The 23,595-nt window shown below is 44.0% G+C and overlaps 2 protein-coding genes across 4 annotated transcripts in view; one reads left to right on the forward strand and one right to left on the reverse strand.

The window, feature by feature from the left end:
• The first annotated feature begins 6 nt into the window (after window positions 1-6).
• pygl (phosphorylase, glycogen, liver) lies at window positions 7-13,783 on the forward strand. The gene is made up of 20 exons (XM_061063624.1): window positions 7-341; window positions 634-735; window positions 843-921; window positions 1,361-1,464; window positions 2,171-2,302; window positions 3,487-3,598; window positions 3,878-3,960; window positions 4,120-4,257; window positions 4,772-4,864; window positions 5,211-5,357; window positions 5,466-5,629; window positions 6,163-6,277; window positions 7,449-7,550; window positions 8,609-8,756; window positions 9,693-9,751; window positions 9,829-9,970; window positions 11,447-11,654; window positions 12,459-12,593; window positions 12,983-13,049; window positions 13,375-13,783. The coding sequence occupies exons 1-20, from the start codon at window positions 99-101 to the stop codon at window positions 13,561-13,563; spliced, it is 2,562 nt and encodes an 853-aa protein (XP_060919607.1). The 5' UTR covers window positions 7-98; the 3' UTR covers window positions 13,564-13,783.
• Window positions 13,784-14,446: 663 nt separating this feature from the next.
• The window catches only part of nin (ninein (GSK3B interacting protein)), a 43,982-nt gene continuing 34,833 nt past the window's right edge, over window positions 14,447-23,595 (reverse strand). For 2 of the 3 annotated variants that reach the window (XM_061063620.1, XM_061063622.1), the window contains 6 exons: window positions 22,912-23,085; window positions 22,296-22,433; window positions 21,789-21,890; window positions 21,323-21,415; window positions 16,483-16,596; window positions 14,447-15,158 (listed from right to left, as the gene is read on the reverse strand). In XM_061063620.1, coding sequence (XP_060919603.1) covers window positions 14,958-15,158; window positions 16,483-16,596; window positions 21,323-21,415; window positions 21,789-21,890; window positions 22,296-22,433; window positions 22,912-23,085 — 822 coding nt within the window. In that variant the 3' untranslated portion in view covers window positions 14,447-14,957. Of the gene's footprint in view, window positions 15,159-16,482; window positions 16,597-16,687; window positions 18,454-21,322; window positions 21,416-21,788; window positions 21,891-22,295; window positions 22,434-22,911; window positions 23,086-23,595 lie in introns of those variants that run through there. The other variant, XM_061063621.1, reaches the window with a different exon arrangement.

The raw sequence follows: 23,595 nt of genomic DNA on the forward strand, positions 1-23,595 counted from the left end.
CCTCACCTTTCCACCTCACTCCCAGTCAGAACACTATCGGTTTACTCGTTACAGGAGACAGGACAGGGTCAGTTAACCCGGGACAGGAGTCAGGCAGCATGGCGACCCCTCTGAGTGACCAGGAGAAACGGAGGCAGATCAGCATCAGGGGGATCGTGGGGGTGGAGAACGTGGCGGAGCTGAAGAAAGGCTTCAACCGTCACCTGCACTTCACGCTGGTCAAAGACAGGAACATCGCCACGCCCCGAGATTATTACTTCGCTCTGGCTCACACTGTGAGGGATCACCTGGTGGGCAGGTGGATCCGAACCCAGCAGTTTTACTACGAAGCTGACCCAAAGGTAAACTGTGTCCCACTGTAAGCTGCAGAGTGTTTACATCATGAGACCGTGAAGGAAGTGGACTCAGAAATACATTTCATGGCACCTGAATCATTTCAATGACAGTCAACGTTTGTTTTGATACTCTTCTTTAAACGATCCGCAGTATTTCTATTTCTTTGCATCATGTTCACTCTCATTAATTTCCTGCAGCTTCAAGCCAAGTTCACCACAAACATGTTTTTCAAAGATTATAACCAAGAAGAGTGCAAACAAAGCAGACGCCTCATGTTTGTTTTCTTCACCCCTGCAGAGGGTTTATTATCTGTCTCTGGAGTTTTACATGGGCAGGACGCTCCAGAACACCATGATCAACCTGGGGCTGCAGAACGCCTGCGATGAGGCCATCTACCAGGTCAGACTCGAGAACTAATTGACCCTAACCCTACCATGTGACGCTTCTGTGATGATGTCCTGTTCTGCGAAAAGTCAACATACAGCTCTTTATTCCTCCTGCTGCAGCTGGGCCTGGACATGGAGGAGCTGGAGGAGATGGAGGAGGATGCAGGTCTTGGGAATGGAGGTCTGGGCAGACTGGCAGGTAAGAGGTTGTAGGTGTTTGCAATGAGGGTGGGGACCTTTTTAAAAAGCGTCTAATTATGTGAGGAAAACAGCACTGAGCCCTGATGTTACAAATTGTGGTGTTATAGTTTTATGTTTGATGCTCTTGGTGGAACACAGATTCCCGTTTAATGTAAATCTCTTTAAGCTGCACATCTTAAACCGAGATAAAAAATGTCCAAGGTTTGAATAAAACCCTCCAAATATACCAAACGTCAGCCAAACACATCATCTCTGCCACAACAATCCTCCATCATAGTTTCAGGGCTGTCTACCTAATTCCTCTGTGTCCATTGAATTGTTAAAGCAACTTGCAGACTCAGAAAGCAGCAACAGAAAATATCCCTGCACCTCCCCCCACCAGCAGCTTCATGAGCAGCCCTCTGTGCGTCTGTTATGACCTTTTTCTCTCCACACAGCTTGTTTCTTGGACTCCATGGCCACCCTGGGCCTTGCAGCATACGGTTACGGCATTCGATATGAATATGGAATCTTTAACCAGAAGATAAGAGACGGCTGGCAGGTAGATCAAAACATATTTTTTACTCAGATCAGTTTAACAAAAACACAATCACCTGCTAATCTACTGACTCCCCTTTAAATGCAGTCCTATAACCCTAACCCTCCCCTAAGTTCAGGACTCTTTGTCCGTCCATATTCATGCCATAAGGACTGGTGGAGCAGGTCACAATAGAAATTATGAGGTCAGAATACATCATGGCTAATCATTAACATTAACTCACCTTGCGGTCTACGGCCCTTGAGCCTCACTGCAGTGGTGCAACAGACTCCGGATCAAAGCTGGTTGGTTTTACGAAAAGAAACAAAATCAACTTTGTGTGTTCTGTGATAAGAGATGCCCAAACTAAAGGCTTTTGCCCTTTTGAATTCTTCTTGTTACTGCTGTTCAAACATCAGTGTACACATCAACTCTGAACACTGAACTGGCTCTTTACTCACTGATACTGGGGGGCATAAAAGTTAAATCTCTGCTGCTGTAGTTGGAAGTGAAAGAAGTGAAAGCAGAAGAAATTAAAAACGGCACAAATCTGATCTAATCTTGGACCTGTCGCGTTAAATCACAGGAGAGAAATTCTTCTTCTTAATTCAGTGTGCAGTGTAGAAGTCAGACAGATAAGGTGGAGTTTCATGTTTTACTCAATGTGCTACTCAATCATGACATATCATCTTGACTCTTTTTGTCCCTAAACTGAACCGATCTCCTGCAGGTGGAGGAGGCAGACGACTGGCTGAGGCACGGAAACCCGTGGGAGAAAGCGCGTCCAGAGTACATGCTGCCAGTTCACTTCTACGGACGAGTAGAGGAGACGAAAGACGGATCCAAATGGGTCGACACGCAGGTACTGAAGATGAGTTTTATAAGAGCAGGTGCTGCTGGGTAAGAACAAAAGTGTGGTGTGCAGGGTTAGTCTCCGTACGGCGTCAGAAGGTAATGTGTAGTTTATCACCACTATGATCATTACCTTTACAAGAGTCCTGTGATCCTGACCAGGAAGTGTTCATCTTAAAGATCAGCAGTTCAAGAAGAGACAACAAATACAAAAAAACTCAATATGATGGAAATTATATAAAATTTAATTATATTCCTGAAAGCAATGCTACAGGCATCAGGAAATTTTCACAAGAACCAGGAACCTTCAGAGAAACTCAGACTATTTCTATAGCAACCAGGGGCGTAACAAAAACAAAACACTGGATCAGAACCAGACTCATGATGAACAGACAGAAACCTGGGTCAGAACCAGACTCATGTAGAACAGACAGAAACCTGGAGCAGAACCAGACTCATGATGAACAGGCATCTGATGCAACTGTGGTGGGCTTCGACAGGGGGATAGAAGGAGATGCAGAGAGCGCTAGAATTTATTGAATTGAAATTGAGAGAGAGAGAGGGGAGCTCAGAGTGCCAGGTCCCCCGGTAGTCTAAGCCTGTATTAGCATAACTAGGAGCTGGTCCATACCTGCGCTAGCCCTAACTATGAGCTTTATCAAAACGGAAAGTTTTAAGTGTATTCTTGTGTCTGCCTCCTAGACCCTGACTGGAAGATGATTCCAAAGGAGAGGGGTCTGAAGGCTCTACCTCCCATAGTACATTTAGAGACTGTAGGTACCACGAGCAGGCCTGATAACTGAAGGCTCTACCTCCCATAGTACATTTAGAGACTGTAGGTACCACGAGCAGGCCTGATAACTGAAGGCTCTACCTCCCATAGTACATTTAGAGACTGTAGGTACCACGAGCAAGCCTGATAACTGAAGGCTCTACCTCCCATAGTACATTTAGAGACTGTAGGTACCACGAGCAGACCTGATAACTGAAGGCTCTACCTCCCATAGTACATTTAGAGACTGTAGGTACCACGAGCAGACCTGATAACTGAAGGCTCTACCTCCCATAGTACATTTAGAGACTGTAGGTACCACGAGCAGGCCTGATAACTGAAGGCTCTACCTCCCAATCAACTGAAAACCAACAATCAATGTTCTTCCTGCTGACTCTGTTTTCACCTTTATCTCGCTTCAGGTGGTTTTGGCGATGCCTTATGACACGCCCATCCCTGGCTACATGAACAACACTGTGAACACCATGAGGCTGTGGTCCGCCCGCGCTCCCAACGACTTTAATTTGAGAGACTGTGAGTGTCTGGGTTCATTTATTACCGTTTCTAAAGTGAAAAATACATTTGCAAAACATTCTGCGGGTTTCCTTTTGTGTTTCAAAAGAAAAAAACTTTGTAAGAAAAAAGGAAACTGCTGCAACTCTGGCAGCATGCAGCAACACGTCTGTGTTGCAACACAGCTGAAGAGCTGCAGTTTCCTCTCCTACAGAGTTTAAGTTCTGACCTTGCATTGCAAACACTGTAACATGATAAATATATATACATCAATGTAACCTGACTTGACATTGTCTGTAGTTAACGTTGGAGATTACATCCAGGCTGTCCTGGACAGAAATCTGGCCGAGAACATCTCCCGTGTTCTCTATCCCAACGACAATGTAAGATTTAACACTTAAATTCAATTCAAAAGTTATTTAGGTCCAACGATTCCTGAATGTTCACAAGATCTTCAAACAGAAATCATTTCTTCAGCACACTGATAATCTTTGGTCTCATAAAAACCTCCACCTCTCCTCTCTGGGCGTATTACTCTAAAGTTCTTTGAAGGAAAAGAACTGCGTCTGAAGCAGGAGTACTTTGTCGTGGCCGCCACACTCCAAGACATCATCCGCCGCTTCAAGACCACCAAGAAGGGCAGTCCCGGCCGGACCTCCTTCGAGGGTTTCCCCGACAAAGTGAGTCTGAAAATGAGCCTTAAAGCAAAGATGGAGCTTTGTTACTTCTTTGAAGTCCTTGTCTCTTCTGTCACCCCTTTGTTTCTTTCTCAAAAGTGCTGTACCTAAGGGAAATAGCTGCATCCTACTTTAACTGTACTGAGGATGTAAATGATGAATAAGCACAAGTGAATGAAAAACGGCCTCGTCAAGCCAGTCGCATCTTTAATGAGACAGACTAAATTACTTCCTGTAAAGCAGAACCAGCAGTTACATCTCTGAAGAGACTTTACTCTGGACGGGGCGACCCGAGGAGACTTTACTCTGGACGGGTCGACCTTCTTTCTAGATAATAGAGCAGCACCGTCCAAAGTGGGATGGATGCCGTCTCTAGCTAGCAGACAAGGTTTTCCCCAAAAAGACTGCCAGTTATCTATGAAGCCCACATCGTGTGCTGGACACCACTGCGACAGTATTACTATACTACTAATATAAGAAGTGACGACACATTGACTAACCCTAAGTCATGTTTCAGGTCGCCATCCAGCTGAACGACACTCATCCCGCCATGGCGATCCCGGAGCTGATGAGGATCTTTGTGGACATAGAGAAACTGGACTGGGACACGGTGGGTGAGAGTCAAAGCACGGCCAAACCACAGAGGGTGAAAAATCAAACTGTCATCTCTGTGTTGCAAAATGTGTGCAAGAAACCGTCAGCTACGTGAAGAAAAAAGAAACCAGGAAGGAAGACTTTTTAGACACACGAAACATAGAAAAGAAGAAGTTAGAAGATGATAAGTCGTAGCTGTCTGAGGACATGTTCACCTCCTGCAGACACTAAAACAGACACATCTCTATATATTTAATTTTAATGTAAATCAGAGTTATTTTAATTCATTCTTAAAACAAAATGACCTTCATACAAACATGTGTGTATGTGAATCAGTGCTCAGTTAAGTTCCTCCTCTGCAGGCCTGGGACCTGACAAAGCGCACCTTCGCCTACACCAACCACACGGTCCTCCCTGAAGCGCTGGAGCGCTGGCCTGTGGAGCTGCTGGAGAAGCTTCTGCCCCGACACCTGCAGATCATCTACCAGATCAACCAGGTCCACCTGGACGTGCGTGCTCTGCTGCTTACACACTTGTTATGATATCATATAATTATCATGTTATATCATGTGAGCAGCTGAATCCGTAAGGCTTTCTGCATCTCCTTGTTCCCGCAGAGGATCGCAGCTCTCTTTCCAGACGACATGGACAAGCTGAGGTCGATGTCTCTGATCGAGGAGGACGGCTGTAAGAGAGTCAACATGGCCCACCTGTGCATCGTGGGCTCACACGCTGTCAATGGTGTGGCTGAGATTCACTCCAACATCATCAAAACTGAAGTGTAAGAGGAAACGATGATCAGTGTAAAAGTCAGACAGAGAAGCAGTACAGCTAAACATTAGAAGACCTTTAAACCCTTTAAACCGAGGAGGAGGATGAAGACACTGTAGGTCTGAGAGGAAATGAGAGTCGGTTTGGACCAGAACATGATGTGTTGTCATAGAAACCACAGGATGGAGCCATCAACTCTTTACACACAAAAACAAGAAGACGAGCAGAGACGACGTCCATCTCACTAATTTATTTGGTCTTACTCTGGTGTCATGATTTCGCTGTTTGTGCCGACGTGTTGAATGAAGCTTAAAGCAGCAGAGTGAAGGGTCAGTTTGACATGTTCACCTTAAAGATCCACATTGACTGCAGGTGTTTCAACTGAACACAACAGTAATGTCACTGAATCTGCATAAAGATAAGAGGTACTGCTTTGTCCACAGGGGGCGCCACACATCAACACTCCCTAAAAATGTTATCAACGTTCCTCACAGGGGTCTGAATTCTTCCTCAAAAACAAACAGATACTCTTTTCCTCCACAGGTTCAAAGACTTCAACGAACTGGAACCAGAGAAGTTTCAGAACAAAACCAACGGCATCACTCCCCGACGCTGGCTGCTGCTCTGCAACCCCGGGCTGGCTGAGCTCATCGCAGAGGTAACGCCTGAATCAATGCTGAAAGAAACCAATCAATGAGCAATGGAGAGTTTAAAGCCTTAAAGGTCCCATATTATGCTTTTTCTGGTTTTATATGCTCTTTAGTGTGTTTTCATGTCCTGTGCATGTTTAGGCACATCTATGTGCAAAAATTCAAAGTCCGCGGAAACGCGGCTTCTCCTACGTCCTCCTGTTAGCTGTAGCATTAGCTGCATGTAACGCTCGGTTCTAGCCCCCCTCGATAAAAATGTGTCAGTGTGACGTCATTGTCAGTGTGAGATCACTGATCTAAGCTCATTGGCTCGTTGTGGCAAGCCCTGCAGCTCATGTTGAAATTTCCGAGACACGTGCTGAGCAACTGACCAATAACGACAGAGCGGATCGGCAGACCAATCAGAGCAGACTTGGCCCACGTGGAGTCTAACAGTGTGGGCTCAGCAGAGCGTAGCTGACGGACTCAGAGCGTAGAGGGAGCAAGGAGGAGCAGTACATGAAAACAGACACTTTTTTTGGACTTTATCTATTGTGAATGTACAAAAGTAGGAACATAGATTAAATATAAGAACCCCAAAAAGATCAGAATATGACCTCTTTAACCGTCAGAGATTGATTCCCCTAACCATACGGCGGAACATGAGCAGCCTCTGTTTATGTTAGTATGTTATGTATGTCTGATTATGTGAGTCTGAGTCCGTGTGTTTGACGCGTTCGACTTGTTTTTTGTTTTTATAGTCTTTATTTATGAACAATTTTCATAATTATGTACATAACAAACACACATACAGAAGGAAAAAAAAGGAAGAGAGAAAAAGAAAAGTGCAGGTAAGAGGTCATATCAGTGTATCAAGGCAGATTAGCATGTTATGAGGTAGACAATTACTCAGTACATATTATACAATATAGAAATTATTTATTGAGCACCAGTTGGTTTGGACGTCTGTTTTTGGCTGATAACAAATCTAATAAAATATTTCCAACAGAAGTCTCTCCAGGTCTGGGAGTTAGTGGAGGAGCGTTGAGTTGTCCAGGCATTCAGCCATATGTCACGTTTGACTTGTTGGACCCGTCGGACGTGTTGGACGTGTTGGACGTGTTGGACGTGTTGGACGTGTTGGACATGTTGGACGTTTTGGACGTGTTTGACGCCTTGATGTGTTTGTCTTTCTTTGAGGTGATTGGGGAGGATTATGTGAAGGACCTGAGCCAGCTGCAGAAGCTCAAAGACTTTGTCGATGATGCTGCCTTCATCCGGGACGTCTCCAAAATCAAACAGGTACATCCTGCTGGCAGTATTGAACTTTAGCTTCCCAGGAAGTGCTTCTAAATAAACATTAAAAATATTGGAAGATAAAGAATAATATGTTAAAGCAGTGTGTTTCTATTTCCATCTCGTATTGAAACAGGTGGATTATTTGAAACAGAAGGACATGATGTAAGAAGTTATCTTGGTTCTCTGATCTGAACTAAAAGCTCTTTAATTTTACTTTCTTTATTTTAAGTCTAATTTCTGCTTTCAGCCTTAGGGTTAGGGTTAGGGAGAGAGAGTGGGGAATGACATGCGGGAAAGAAGCCACAGATGGGATGTGAACCCAGGCCGCCCACTTGAGACGACAGCCTCCATACACTAACCACTGCGCCACCAGCACCCCAGCATTTCTAATAAATACTAAAATCTTTATTAAAAAGGACGAAGTGGATCCACCCTAGTATTTTTCATTAAGACCGGTTGGGTCTATAGCTTTAAGAAGGTGGATCCACTTCCTCTCTCCGCCGCTCGTCCCTGGACAGTGGTCCAGTCCCTGTTGCTCTCCAGGCCCATGCTCTCAACATTGTGTTGGCCGTGGAGTTTAAAATGTTCATACAAGACACTGGTGCCATTCCCGCGGTTCATTTTGTAATGGTGCTGTTTTATTCTTGCTGTAATGACGTCTTTGTCTCCCCCACATAGAGTCTGTGGCAGGCCTTGCATCTGATAGTATAGACTGCATTAATTGTACTAGGTTTCTAGGCCTGCCACGGGTTTATGCCGACTCTGGCGTAGGGGTTAAAAATGTGGGGGAGACGGATAAAAACAATGTCCAAGCCTCGAGACGCTTCCCCATTAATAATTTCAGATTATTTAAACTCTGTCTGGGTTTTAAATGGGGTTTCTTTGGATCCTGTTGTTGTGTCACACTGATGGTGAAACAAACATTTCAACATGATAAACAGGAACCTGCTTTTCTAGTTTATTTCTGCTGCATGTCTCAACAGATTTAACCACCTGATTCATTTGTTCAGAGCAGCTTTAAAGTCCCACCTGACAGTCAACATATTTCTGACTGTTCTCAGGACAACAAGCTGAAATTCGCCCAGTACCTGGAGAGGGAATACAGGGTGCAGATCAACCCGTCCTCCATGTTTGATGTCCACGTGAAGAGAATCCACGAGTACAAGCGTCAGCTGCTCAACTGCCTGCACATCATCGCCATGTACAACCGTACGTCAATCACACATCGCCATGTACAACCGTACGTCAATCACACATCGCCATGTACAACCGTACGTCAATCACACATCGCCATGTACAACCGTACGTCAATCACACATCGCCATGTACAACCGTACGTCAATCACACATCGCCATGTACAACCGGACGTCAATCACACATCACCATGTACAACCGTACGTCAATCACACATCGCCATGTACAACCGTACGTCAATCACACATCGCCATGTACAACCGTGCGTCAATCACACATCGTAATGTACAACCGTACGTCAATCACACATCGTAATGTACAACCGTACATCAATCACACATCGTAATGTACAACCGTACGTCAATCACACATCGCAATGTACAACCGTACGTTAATCACACATCGTAATGTACAACCGTACGTCAATCACACATCGTAATGTACAACCGTACGTCAATCACACATCGCCATGTACAACCGGACGTCAATCACACATCACCATGTACAACCGTACATCAATCACACATCGCCATGTACAACCGTACGTCAATCACACATCGCCATGTACAACCGTGCGTCAATCACACATCGTAATGTACAACCGTACATCAATCACACATCGTAATGTACAACCGTACATCAATCACACATCGTAATGTACAACCGTACGTCAATCACACATCGCAATGTACAACCGTACGTTAATCACACATCGCAATGTACAACCGTGCGTCAATCACACATCGTAATGTACAACCGTACGTCAATCACACATCGCAATGTACAACCGTACGTTAATCACATGCCATCGTCATGTACAACCATACGTCAATCACACGCCACTCAGTGTCTCTCGTTTCTCTCTGTGTCTCTCATTTCTCTCGATGTCTCTCGGTGTCTCTCTGGTTTTGGCTTATGTTAAACCTTTTGTCATTCCGGTGTTTCCAAAGGGATCAGGAAAACCCCGGCTGCCCCTTTCGTACCTCGAACAGTGATCATCGGGGGAAAGGTACTGAGAAGTCATCAGAGCAACACAAGAGCTGTGATGTTTGTGTTGGTTATAAGTGACATACTGTCCCTCTGCAGGCTGCACCAGGGTATCACATGGCCAAGATGATCATCAGGCTGATCACATCAGTGGCTGACGTTGTGAATAATGATCCTGTGGTGGGAAACAAGCTGAAGGTCATCTTCCTGGAGAACTACAGGGTCTCCTTAGCAGAGAAAGGTACTTTTAGAACTTTTTCTTTCTCAACAGCTCACTTTCCTGAGCCTCTGTGAGCCTATTTTTTTATTTTTATTTGTTAGCATCCCGATTAGCCGTACCCGAGCGCTCAGCTCTTCTTCCTGGGGTCCACATTAACAAACAAGGACATTAATAAAAAATTTCCATTTGAAAAACAGAATTAAAGGGTAACTAAACCTCATATTTTCAGCTGTAGTGCTCGACCCTAGAATTTCAAAAAAAGCATTTAGAATGTCAATGTATCAACTTCGAGAGGGAGGGAGGGGGGCAGGGGGGTAAACTCGTGCCGTTATCAGCCGCAACATGATACAATGTTTGCCCCACACACACAAATAAAAACAGTACCGGTAGGTTTAGCTAGGTTATTTAGCCATGAGAGACGACTCCGTAAGCAGCAATGGCACGTGTGCCACGGAAATGTAATTTGAAGTCGAAGACTTCTCTCCTCTAGAGTCTCCTGTAGACCCTCAAGTTGAGCATGACCATGGACTTCCAGATCCGTATCGTTTTGACCCGTTAGTAGGGGCAGCGAGAGCAGAGACAGCTGATGACAAGGACAGTGAGGTGCAGGAGAGGATGGGGGACGTTTCTGAATGGTACACGAGGCCCCCTGGAGGATTTATGGCTTTTAAATTTTAGACAAATAACCACTGTTATATGAGCAGGGTATGTCTGTCTGTGAATGGCTCAGTGCGCATGTGTGTGGGTGGGGGGAGCGAGTGAGGAGAGAGAGAGAACGAGGCGAGTGTGTGTGTTCGGCAGGTGTGTGCGAGAAGCACGTTATGATGCCGGGGACCAGAGCAGAATAAGCAGGAGAAATCAGAGTCACAAGGCTTTTAGAGGTTTGGTGAGGTAGGCATTCACTCCTACGTAGGCATGTATTCGACACAGCCGTTAGACTTTTTCAAACAGAAGGGCAGACACTATGCACATTTCTAACACAGTATTTCGATTTTCAATACAATATTGATCCATAACACTACTTAATACACAAATACAGAGGTTTATAGTTGAAAAAAGTGGTTTTAGGGTTTAGTTACTCTTTAAGCACTATAGTCTGCATAAACATCTGCATCACATTTAGAAGAGGGCATTACAAAAATAGTTTATACAAATCAATACATTTTAGAAAATTCATCAAACTTTACAATCAATTCTGTCAAACACACCTTTGTGCATATCTTACAGATATGATTCCCCAAGCTGTTTCTTTGTTTGCTTTTTCAAAATACATTTATGTGTTAATTTAGTCAATAACAGTGGTAAAGAATCCCATGTTTTCATTGTTCTTATAACTGTACGTGTTTGCTCTGGGTAGCAAAAACCAGCCTGTTGTTGCTTGTGTGAAATTTTGTTTTAACTGACTGTGTTGATATAAAGGTGTTTTGAATTGCAAAAATTTTCCCAGTAATAAAAATAATGAATAAATAAATAAAAACGATTTGCTGTCTCTCTCAGTGATACCTGCCACAGATCTGTCTGAGCAGATCTCTACCGCCGGCACTGAAGCATCAGGAACAGGTAACATGAAGTTCATGCTGAACGGAGCGCTGACCATTGGCACCATGGATGGAGCCAATGTGGAGATGGCCGAAGAGGCCGGAGAGGAGAACCTTTTCATCTTCGGGATGAGGGTGGAGGACGTGGCTGAGATGGACATAAAAGGGTAAAGTAGGCTGTCTCACTGTCTGCTTTAGGTGGAATAATTTAAAGACATTTAACAGTCCATCAGTATGAACTCATCCATTCATACACATTCACACACTGATGGTAGAGGCTGCTGAGTGAAGAGTCCGTCAGCATGAACTCATCCATTCATACACATTCACACGCTGATGGTAGAGGCTGCTGAGTAAAGAGTCGATCAGTATTAACTCATCCATTCATACACATTCACACACTGATGGTAGAGGCTGCTGAGTAAAGAGACCATCAGTATTAACTCATCCATTCATACACATTCACACACTGATGGTAGAGGCTGCTGAGTGAAGAGTCCGTCAGCATGAACTCATCCATTCATACACATTCACACGCTGATGGTAGAGGCTGCTGAGTAAAGAGACCATCAGTATTAACTCATCCATTCATACACATTCACACACTGATGGTAGAGGCTGCTGAGTGAAGAGTCCATCAGTATTAACTCATCCATTCATACACATTCACACGCTGATGGTAGAGGCAACTTGGGGTTAAGTGTCTTGCCCAAGGACACATCAGACATGTGGCTGCAGGAGCTGGGGATCAAACCCACGACTTTTCAGCGTAAAGATGTCCGACTCGACCACTGAACCACAGCCGCCTTAATATCGGTCATGAGGTTGAAGAGCATAATGCAAATAATGGATATTAAAGCAGAAGAAATGTCCTGAAACTATTAGGGGAACCAAGTGTTGATATCAGGGTGAAAAAAGAAACCATGCTGTGCTCAGTTTTATGACTTTGCACAAACTTTGTCTGTTTTTAGATACGATGCCATGTCGTACTACAAGAAGATCCCTGAGCTCAAACAAGTGATGGACCAGATCACCAGCGGATTCTTCAGCCCCAAAAATCCTCACCTGTTCAAAGACCTCACTGAGATGCTCTTCAAGCATGACCGGTGAGAAACACACACACATACCGAGAGGTTTAACCTTTAACCCTGATGTCCAGAGGAGTCTGAGATGAGAGAGAAAAACAAGCACAGCTTCTGGTTTACACTTTCTAAGCCTCAGTGACTTCAGAACTGTTTCTATTTCAGTCATAAATAAATTTAACCTACAAAAGTGCTCCACAGTGTTAAACTAGCACCCTCCGCTGGACAAACTTTGTGAGGACATGCTTTCTAAAAGAGCCCATAAAGCTGTGTTTAACCCTCATCCCTGCTGATATCAGCCCTCTGCTCAGTATGTCGCCCCCTGCTGGATTATTTCAGATTATTTTCATGTCAATGGAAGATAACTTGTAGTTCATGTTGTCTGTCTTCATCCTCTTTTGTTGTCTCTTCAGTTTCAAAGTGTTTGCAGACTTTGAAGACTACATGAACTCTCAGGAGGAAGTCAACAAACTGTACCAGGTAACGTTTGAGTCCAACACACTTGAACAAGATGATGAGCGTCTCACTCTGATCCCATTCATTCAGCTCATTAAAGTGCAAGTTACACTGGGAAACCAAACCAAGCAGGCTAAGTGGTTAAAGGCTAAAGGAGAGTTTGAATTTAACCACCAGCCTAAGGCAATAACCACGGGTTCTGTCTCTATAAAGTATAGTTATACTGTTCCTGATAAAGAGAACTTTAAGTACCGAATAGGAAGCGGAGAACTGGGACCAAAATAATAATCATAATAATTTATTAAGAGAATCATCAAGATGTGAAGAAAATGTTTTATTTGTCTTAAAGAATCCAACGGCGTGGACCAAGATGGTGATCAAGAACATCGCTGCTACGGGGAAGTTCTCCAGCGACAGAACTATCACAGAGTACGCCACCAAGGTGTGGGGGGTGGAGCCAACCGACCTGAAGATCCCGCCTCCCAACGAGCCCCGAGAGGCCATCGAGGAAACGGCCCGAGCTCTGAGGAAAGAGTGATGACATCATTCACCTTTTAACCTTCACGTTTATGAACTTTAGCAGTAATATCTCTCTAAACTTCGTGTCCCAGAAGTCTTTGCTTCCTGAGTCTGAGCTGATGTTTCTGTTTGTTACTCATGTATGATCAACATCTGTATTTTCAGTCTGATGTTTTGTCATTGAGCTGAAGAAATTAATCTGAATCTTTTCAATAAACTTTACTTTCTTCTTTTAATAAGTCTGTTGAAGCTGCGAATGAACCCTCACAAATAATGATGTTCAAATAAAACTCATGAACTCTGAAGTCGTCTTTCTGTCATTTATTCAATAAATTAAAAATGTTTTTCAACGAACCACGAGGACGTTAAAAATTAAAACATCAAAATTAAACTGAAGAAAGAGGTTTTAGATTTTCAGAAATAAGAGAAATTACATGTTTTGGCTCTCGGCTTCCATACATTCAAAATGAGTGACACTTCTCTGGAGGAGCGAGAGCCAATCACTGTCTCCGGTTCTGTAGGAACTTCCTGCAGACAGATGGATCAATGATTAGAAGTTTGGTTGATTCCTTACGAAAGTGGTTTCCAGCTAAATGACATCTGTTTTCTTTATTTTCCAGTTAGCATCATATTAACAGTCTCCTTACTGACCCGCGCTCGTCAAGATCTCTGAAGATGTTGAGAGAATATCTGAGATCTTTACTGTAGGAGATCATTTCAACCAGAGCATCCAAACCAGACTTCATCTGGACTGAGATCTCGTACAACTGGAGACAAAATATTCAACGTCATTCGGCGAGCAGCTGAAAATATCAGACTGAACCTTCGAGCCCATACGATGTCCGAGTGCAGCACAAGAGGACATTTTAGGGTCACTCATCCTTAGAGGAACGACATTAAACTGAAATTTTAACATTTTATTCAAGAAAAACACAAATTAAAAAATAAATCAAATATTAAATTAATTTTATTGTGAAACAGAAACACGAGTCTGTCGTCCCGTTAGAGCAGCTGACTGTCCATTATTCATAAAAAAAACAAACATTAAAGCTTCGGGTCATTCTCTATAAAGTGCATGTAGGGTTGGCGAAATGTTTAAAAATGATGGTTTGTGATTTTAATGATCGAGAGAATCGTTTGGATTTGTGCATCCAACGATCCAAACGTTGCCAATGTTTTCGTGCAATCAGACGGATTTTGGTTAAAAACTATACATGACCCAACATTGGCTGTCTTCAAATTCCGGAGGCTGTAGTCCTCCAGGCGGGCGCGCCATGTGTGGAGGCTGTAGTCCTGCAGGTCCCCAAATGCCCCAAAATAAATCTTTAAAATGAAACACTGCAGCGTTTAGTCCACAGAGTTATGGTGGAGTTATTAAAAAGGAGACACGGCGTTAACGTTCTTGTTTTTCTGTCAGAAATGATACGGCAGTGAGGGAGCAGGGTTCAGGTCTCGTACGATCCGGTTCAGGCTGCAGATCTTCTCCTCCAGCAGGTAGTTCTTCTTCTCTGAGATCTTCTGTCGCTTCTCCGTTTTCTCCAGAGCTTTGAGCAGCTGAGCATTCTCCATGTACAGGTCTGTGATCAGCATGTCAGCTTTACCGTTCTTATGCAGCTGAAAGAGACAGGAGACAAAGAGTCAAAGAGTCAGGAGACAAAGAGACAAAGAGTCAAAGAGTCAGGAGACAAAGAGTCAAAGAGTCAGGAGACAAAGAGACAAAGAGTCAGGAGACAAAGAGACAAAGAGTCAGGAGACAAAGACAAAGAGTCAGGAGACAAAGAAACAAAGAGTCAGGAGACAACGAGACAAGAGTCAGGAGACAACGAGACAAAGAGTCAAAGAGTCAGGAGACAAAGAGTCAGGAGACAAAGAGTCAGGAGACAAAGAGACAAAGAGACAAAGAGTCAGGAGACAAAGAGTCAGGAGACAAAGAGTCAAAGAGTCAGGAGACAAAGAGACAAAGAGTCAGGAGACAAAGAGTCAAAGAGTCAGGAGACAAAGAGACAAAGAGTTAGGAGACAAAGAGACAAAGAGTCAGGAGACAAAGAGACAAAGAGTCAGGAGACAAAGAGTCAAAGAGTTAGGAGACAAAGAGTCGCCACGTGAACTGACCTGGTCTCGGAGCTGACTGAAACCACGTGGACTGACCTTGTCTCTGAGCTGACTGAAACCACGTGGACTGACCTGGTCTCTGAGCTGACTGAAACCACGTGGACTGACCTGGTCTCTGAGCTGACTGAAACCACGTGGACTGACCTGGTCTCTGAGCTGACTGAAACCATGTGGACTGACCTGGTCTCGGAGAGTACTGAAGCCATGTGGACTGACCTGGTCTCGGAGTGTACTGAAACCACGTGGACTGACCTGGTCTCTGAACTGACTGAAACCACGTGGACTGACCTGGTCTCGGAGTGTACTGAAACCACGTGGACTGACCTGGTCTCTGAGCTGACTGAAACTACGTGGACTGACCTGGTCTCTGAGCTGACTGAAACCACATGGACTGACCTGGTCTCGGAGAGTACTGAAGCCATGTGGACTGACCTGGTCTCGGAGTGTACTGAAACCACGTGGACTGACCTGGTCTCTGAACTGACTGAAACCACGTGGACTGACCTGGTCTCGGAGTGTACTGAAACCACGTGGACTGACCTGGTCTCTGAGCTGACTGTAACCACAGGGACTGACCTGGTCTCGGAGCGTACTGAAACCACATGGACTGACCAGGTCTCGGAGCTGACTGAAACCATGTGGACTGACCTGGTCTCTGATCTGACTGAAACCACATGGACTGACCTGGTCTCGGAGCGTACTGAAACCACATGGACTGACCTGGTCTCGGAGCTGACTGAAACCATGTGGACTGACCTGGTCTCTGAGCTGACTGAAACCAGGTGGACTGACCTGGTCTGAGCTGACTGAAACCATGTGGACTGACCTGGTCTCGGAGCTGAAAGACTTTCTCTCTGAGCAGCAGTTTGACGTTTCGCAGCGACAGCTCGACTTCCCTCATGCGCTCCTCCATGTTCTTCATCTTGGTCTCCCTCTCATCCTGTTGACAACACAGTGAGCCACATCAGCATCCAGCACCTTCATTCTGAGTGACCTCCGAGCCGGTGAGAACAGAAAACATGACACGCCTCTTTAAATGAGTGGGGAGCTTTATTAGATCTTTATTTCTGAGATCAGGACAAATTCCAACAAAATAAATACAATATAAATAGGTAGAAAATGATGCGTCTACAAATAATAATTTAATAAATAAATAAATTATTTAAGGTTGTCAACATGATTACACAAGTTTTAAAACCATCTGATAATTTAATGATCGATGAAATCTAAGTACTGAAACATAAAAAAACGGGGAGAGGAATAAAAACACCAAATATTACAGACAAACTCGTAAATCACACAAATTAGCATTTTTGTTTATTTTAGACTGTGTGCAGAGTCAGCGTTAGTTTGTCTGTAATATTTATAAATGATCCAATATCAGGTGTTTAGGACATCTTTGTTACCGTGGAAACAAACAGGTATGATATTGGATTTTTAATAGAATCATGTGACAACCCAACCATACAGCTTATTAAAATAAATGAATAAAATAAAGTCTAAACATGGCGCAGAAAACAAACAAACAAAGCTTTGACCTTCATGTGACCCTGACTGGACTCCATAACATCAGCTGATCATTCTGGATTCATTCACGGAGGAGGAGTCTCCTCACCTTAAAGGAGGAGTCAGTTTAAAGGAGGAGTCAGTTTAAAGGAGGAGTCTCCTCAGTTTAAAGGAGGAGTCAGTTTAAAGGAGGAGTCAGTTTAAAGGAGGAGTCTCCTTAGTTTAAAGGAGGAGTCAGTTTAAAGGAGGAGTCTCCTCAGTTTAAAGGAGGAGTCAGTTTAAAGGAGGAGTCTCCTCAGTTTAAAGGAGGAGTCAGTTTAAAGGAGGAGTCTCCTCAGTTTAAAGGAGGAGTCAGTTTAAAGGAGGAGTCAGTTTAAAGGAGGAGTCTCCTTAGTTTAAAGGAGGAGTCAGTTTAAAGGAGGAGTCTCCTCAGTTTAAAGGAGGAGTCAGTTTAAAGGAGGAGTCTCCTCAGTTTAAAGGAGGAGTCAGTTTAAAGGAGGAGTCAGTTTAAAGGAGGAGTCTCCTTAGTTTAAAGGAGGAGTCAGTTTAAAGGAGGAGTCTCCTCAGTTTAAAGGAGGAGTCAGTTTAAAGGAGGAGTCTCCTCAGGTTAAAGTAGATAACTGATCCTCTGAGGATGAACGGATAGACCCTGTTTTACACAAGATAAAAAGTGCAGAACACAACAATATAAAAACATTCACGCTGCCCAGCAATCATTCCCTGCATTGAAACTGTGACCTCATAAAGGAGGGCAGCCTTAGAAACACCTCCGTACTCGGCCGTTACACTGAGATGACCTGCAGCTGAAAGGTCATTGTTTAAAGTCTAATCCCGGGGCTCCAGGTAGACAAGCGATTATGTTGGGCGCCCCATGTGTGTAGGCTGTAGTCCGCATCGCAGCAGCCGTGGGTTTGAATCCAACCTCAGCCCTTTGCTGCGTGATGTCCCCCACTCTCTCTCCTCCCAACATCGCTCCTCAGCTGTCCTTAAAAGAGGCCTCAGATATATCTAAAAAAAAATCTAATCCCATGGGGTTAATCTCAGGAGCTGTTTCTGTGTTTGCTGCCACCTAGCAGCAGAGAAATGCAATGACACATTGGTGCCTGTGAATCAGGCATGCTTTCAGTTCATGATCTCCTATAAGGATCCAGAAAAGACCACATTCAGGGTCTGGCTCCAGTCCCGCAGAGGACCGAGAGAGAGGAAAGAGCGAGGACAAATGCCGGTGTTAGAGTCCACCGATCCGCCGGTAGCTGTCTGCGTGTGCTGCCCGCTGCTCCGCCATCGGCCCCTGGAGAGACAAAGGCAGGAACACTTCACCACGGCGCCACCTTCCTCTTCTTCTAATCTACGACAGCTAGAGAGGTCGGCTGAATGAGCAGGCCGTCACAAAGGTTTAACAAAGGAACGTGTGTTCACATTGATTACTAATGCTTACGCTCACATTGTTATTTATCTGTCTGAGTATTTACATGAACCTGCTTTAACTTACTCATCTATTGCAAGGTATGTTCAGGGACATTCAGGTATGTTCAGGGACATTCAGGTATGTTCAGGGACATTCAGGTATGTTCAGGGACATTCAGGTATGTTCAGGTATGTTCAGGTATGTTCAGGTATGTTCAGGGACATTCAGGTATGTTCAGGTATGTTCAGGGACATTCAGGAATGTTCAGGTATGTTCAGGGACATTCAGGTATGTTCAGGGACATTCAGGTATGTTCAGGGACATTCAGGTATGTTCAGGTATGTTCAGGGACATTCAGGTATGTTCAGGTATGTTCAGGGACATTCAGGTATGTTCAGGGACATTCAGGTATGTTCAGGGACATTCAGGTATGTTCAGGTATGTTCAGGTATGTTCAGGGACATTCAGGTATGTTCAGGTATGTTCAGGGACATTCAGGTATGTTCAGGGACATTCAGGTACGTATATTCAGGCATGTTCAGGTATGTTCAGGGACATTCAGGTATGTTCAGGTATGTTCAGGGACATTCAGGTATGTTCAGGTATGTTCAGGGACATTCAGGTATGTTCAGGGACATTCAGGTAGGTTCAGGGACATTCAGGTAGGTTCAGGGACATTCAGGTATATTCAGGTATATTCAGGCATGTTCAGGTATGTTCAGGGACATTCAGGTATGTTCAGGTATGTTCAGGGACATTCAGGTATGTTCAGGTATGTTCAGGGACATTCAGGTATGTTCAGGGACATTCAGGTAGGTTCAGGGACAGTCAGGTATATTCAGGTATATTCAGGCATGTTCAGGTATGTTCAGGGACATGCAGTTACTTTCAGGTATGTTCAGGGACATTCAGGTACTTTCAGGTATGTTTAGGTATATTGCAGGACATTAAGGTACGTTCAGGGACCTTCAAGGATGTTCGGGTAGGTTCAAGTAGGTAAATTGCAGCTTTTCAGTCTACCCCTTGTCCAGTACATGTCTACTTCACACAGGAGGTGATGAGGACAGACAGGTGCTCAGGTGGATCTCAGGTGGATCAGTGACACACACAGAGACTCCCACAGATCCAGCTACAAACACAGGTCATAGGAGTACAAGGATAAAAACTAAACAACCCTCTGATCAGGTGTCGGAGAAATGATGAGTTTTGATCCCGATCCTATGAAAAACTAACCTATGGTGACCATGAATAACAGAACTATGATAACTATGAGTTAACCTCTGGTGACCATGAATAACAGAACTATGATAACTACGAGTTAACCTCTGGTGACCATGAATAACAGAACTATGATAACTACGAGTTAACCTATGGTGACCATGAATAACAGAACTATGATAACTACGAGTTAACCTCTGGTGACCATGAATAACAGAACTATGATAACTACGAGTTAACCTCTGGTGACCATGAATAACAGAACTATGATAACTACGAGTTAACCTATGGTGACCATGAATAACAGAACTATGATAACTACGAGTTAACCTCTGGTGACCATGAATAACAGAACTATGATAACTACGAGTTAACCTCTGGTGACCATGAATAACAGAACTATGATAACTATGAGTTAACCTCTGGTGACCATGAATAACAGAACTATGATAACTACGAGTTAACCTCTGGTGACCATGAATAACAGAACTATGATAACTACGAGTTAACCTCTGGTGACCATGAATAACAGAACTATGATAACTACGAGTTAACCTATGGTGAACATGAATAACAGAACTATGATAACTACGAGTTAACCTATGGTGACCATGAATAACAGAACTATGATAACTACGAGTTAACCTCTGGTGACCATGAATAACAGAACTATGATAACTACGAGTTAACCTCTGGTGACCATGAATAACAGAACTATGATAACTACGAGTTAACCTCTGGTGACCATGAATAACAGAACTATGATAACTACGAGTTAACCTATGGTGACCATGAATAACAGAACTATGATAACTACGAGTTAACCTATGGTGACCATGAATAACAGAACTATGATAACTACGAGTTAACCTGTGGTGACCATGAATAACAGAACTATGATAACTACGAGTTAACCTCTAGTGACCATGAATAACAGAACTATGATAACTATGAGTTAACCTATGGTGACCATGAATAACAGAACTATGATAACTATGAGTTAACCTATGGTGACCATGAATAACAGAACTATGATAACTATGAGTTAACCTATGGTGACCATGAATAACAGAACTATGATAACTATGAGTTAACCTCTAGTGACCATGAATAACAGAACTATGATAACTATGAGTTAACCTCTAGTGACCATGAATAACAGAACTATGATAACTGAGTTAACCTCTAGTGACCATGAATAACAGAACTATGATAACTATGAGTTAACCTCTGGTGACCATGAATAACAGAACTATGATAACTATGAGTTAACCTCTAGTGACCATGAATAACAGAACTATGATAACTATGAGTTAACCTCTAGTGACCATGAATAACAGAACTATGATAACTATGAGTTAACCTCTGGTGACCATGACCAATTTGTCGTCTGAGGGATGATTTATATAAAACGAGCAGACTGTAGACATGCAGCTGTTAACACACACACACACACACACACACACACACACACACACACACACACACACACATATATATATACAGGAAAAAGCGGGGTAAGATGTTTCTGTACCTGCTGGTTGTCTGGATCTTCAGCTCGATGCTGCCCCCTGGGGATCCTGTGAGGAGACGGAGGTAGAAGTCCCACCAACTGAGCCTGAAATGACTGAACAAGACAGAAGAGGAGACAGGTGAGGAAGAGGAGACAAGTGAGGAAGAGGAGACAGGTGAGGAAGAGGAGACGGGTGAGGAAGAGGAGACAGTTGAGGAAGAGGAGACAAGTGAGGAAGAGGAGACAGGTGAGGAAGAGGAGACAAGTGAGGAAGAGGAGACAGTTGAGGAAGAGAAGACAGGTGAGGAAGAGGAGACGGGTGAGGAAGAGGAGACGGGTGAGGAAGAGGAGAAGGAGGACGTCACAAACTGCAGACAAACTCCTGTCACTGTTTAAATTGCACAAATACGTTGACAACATGAGAAGGAGCCTATCACTCCTGACCTTTGACCTCGTTAATATAATTCAGAAGAGTTAAAGAGTTTACCTCCATCAGCTGTGAAGACATTCGAGTCATTTGAGCTCGGAGCGCCTCGTTCTCCTGTTGAAGACTTTCCACGTCTGCATGACCCCGAGACGCCTCACAGCCCTGAAACCAGATCAGACCGGTCTGAGCAAAAACATGAGCAACAACAGGAGCAACATGCAACAACAAGTAACATCATGCAACATGCAACAACAAGTAACATCATGCAACATGCAACAACATGAACCAACATGAACAACATGAGCAAGATAAACAACATGTACAACATGTGCAATATGAGCAATATGAGCAACATAAAAAACATGAGCAACAACAGGAGCAACATGCAACAACAAGTAACATCATGCAACATGCAACAACAAGTAACATCATGCAACATGCAACAACATGAACCAACATGAACAACATGAGCAAGATAAACAACATGTACAACATGTGCAATATGAGCAATATGAGCAACATAAAAAACATGAGCAACATGGACAACAGGAGTCACTGAATCTGTACCTTGTTGAGCTCCCGCTGAGCCTCAAGCTCCTGCCTCAGAGTGGCGTTCTCCTGCTCCAAGGCGGTCTGAAGCGCAGACGATTGGCTCTGCTGTCGGTTCTGCTTCAGGGACGAGATGGTGGCATCGAGCTGATGGATCTGCAAACGTTCAGTCAGAGGGATCAGAGATCAGGAACAAGGAGAGGAGAAATGTTAGAGGTTAGATGGATGGTTCCATCAGTGTGAACACAGAGCTCAGAACAACAAACCCTGAGGGAGTTTGACCTCAAGCTCTCTAATATTCAAGAGGAGAAGAAAACTACTTTAAATGTTTGTTAGTAAACCATCATTTCTGAGGCATTCAAGGAGGTCAGGACATCTAAACGCTGATTGACAGATTTGTTGCTCAGGTGTGAATGTTGGATGTAGAAGAGGCCGTCAGATATCTGATCGAGTCATGAGATCATTCATTCAGTTTCTCTCCACACTGACCGCTTCTACTGAAGATGCCTGCTGATACGTGATTGGTCAGTTCTACTACTGGATTACAAACAGGCTCCATAACCCTTCTGGTCCTGCCACATGTATCTCTGAGCCAGAGCCCTGGTCCTGGTCCTGGTCCTGGTCCTGGTCTAACCTTTTCTCTGGACTGCAGCAGGTCTCCTCTGATGTTGTGAACTTCGACCTGAAGCCGCTCGTTCTCCCTCCTCAGCAGCAGCTGGTCCTGCTCCATCAGACCACACACCTCCTCTCTGTACAGCTTCGTGTTCTGGAGGCCGCTTGAGTGCAGGCTCATCTCCAAAACATGGTTCTGTGATGAACACGGAGAGAATCAGGTCGTCATTGGAAACGTCATTGTGTCACATCTTCTTTTTCAGTTTCTTTGTGAATTTAAAATCTTTAAAGACTTCTATGGACCTCAGCAGTAAACAGTCATGTCAGCATGTAGGTCTGATCACAGACTCAAAGACAACGTGTGAATGTGTATGAATGGATGAGTTAATACTGATGGACTCTTTACTCAGCAGCCTCTACCATCAGCGTGTGAATGTGTATGAATGGATGAGTTAATACTGATGGACTCTTTACTCAGCAGCCTCTACCATCAGTGTGTGAATGTGTATGAATGGATGAGTTAATACTGATGGACTCTTTACTCAGCAGCCTCTACCATCAGCGTGTGAATGTGTATGAATGGATGAGTTAATACTGATGGACTCTTTACTCAGCAGCCTCTACCATCAGCGTGTGAATGTGTATGAATGGATGAGTTAATACTGATGGACTCTACTCAGCGGCCTCTACCATCAGTGTGTGAATG

Source organism: Labrus mixtus, chromosome 18 (genome assembly GCF_963584025.1).
Source record: "Labrus mixtus chromosome 18, fLabMix1.1, whole genome shotgun sequence".
In the NCBI taxonomy this organism is placed as follows: domain Eukaryota; kingdom Metazoa; phylum Chordata; class Actinopteri; order Labriformes; family Labridae; genus Labrus; species Labrus mixtus.

Bases quoted from the DNA above. Each gene is read 5' to 3' on its own strand.
- pygl (XM_061063624.1), top strand. From the start codon at position 99: ATGGCGACCCCTCTGAGTGACCAGGAGAAACGGAGGCAGATCAGCATC. The intron at 736-842 runs GTCAGACTCGAG...CTCCTGCTGCAG, and splicing joins GCGATGAGGCCATCTACCAG to CTGGGCCTGGACATGGAGGA. The intron at 922-1,360 runs GTAAGAGGTTGT...CTCTCCACACAG, and splicing joins AGGTCTGGGCAGACTGGCAG to CTTGTTTCTTGGACTCCATG.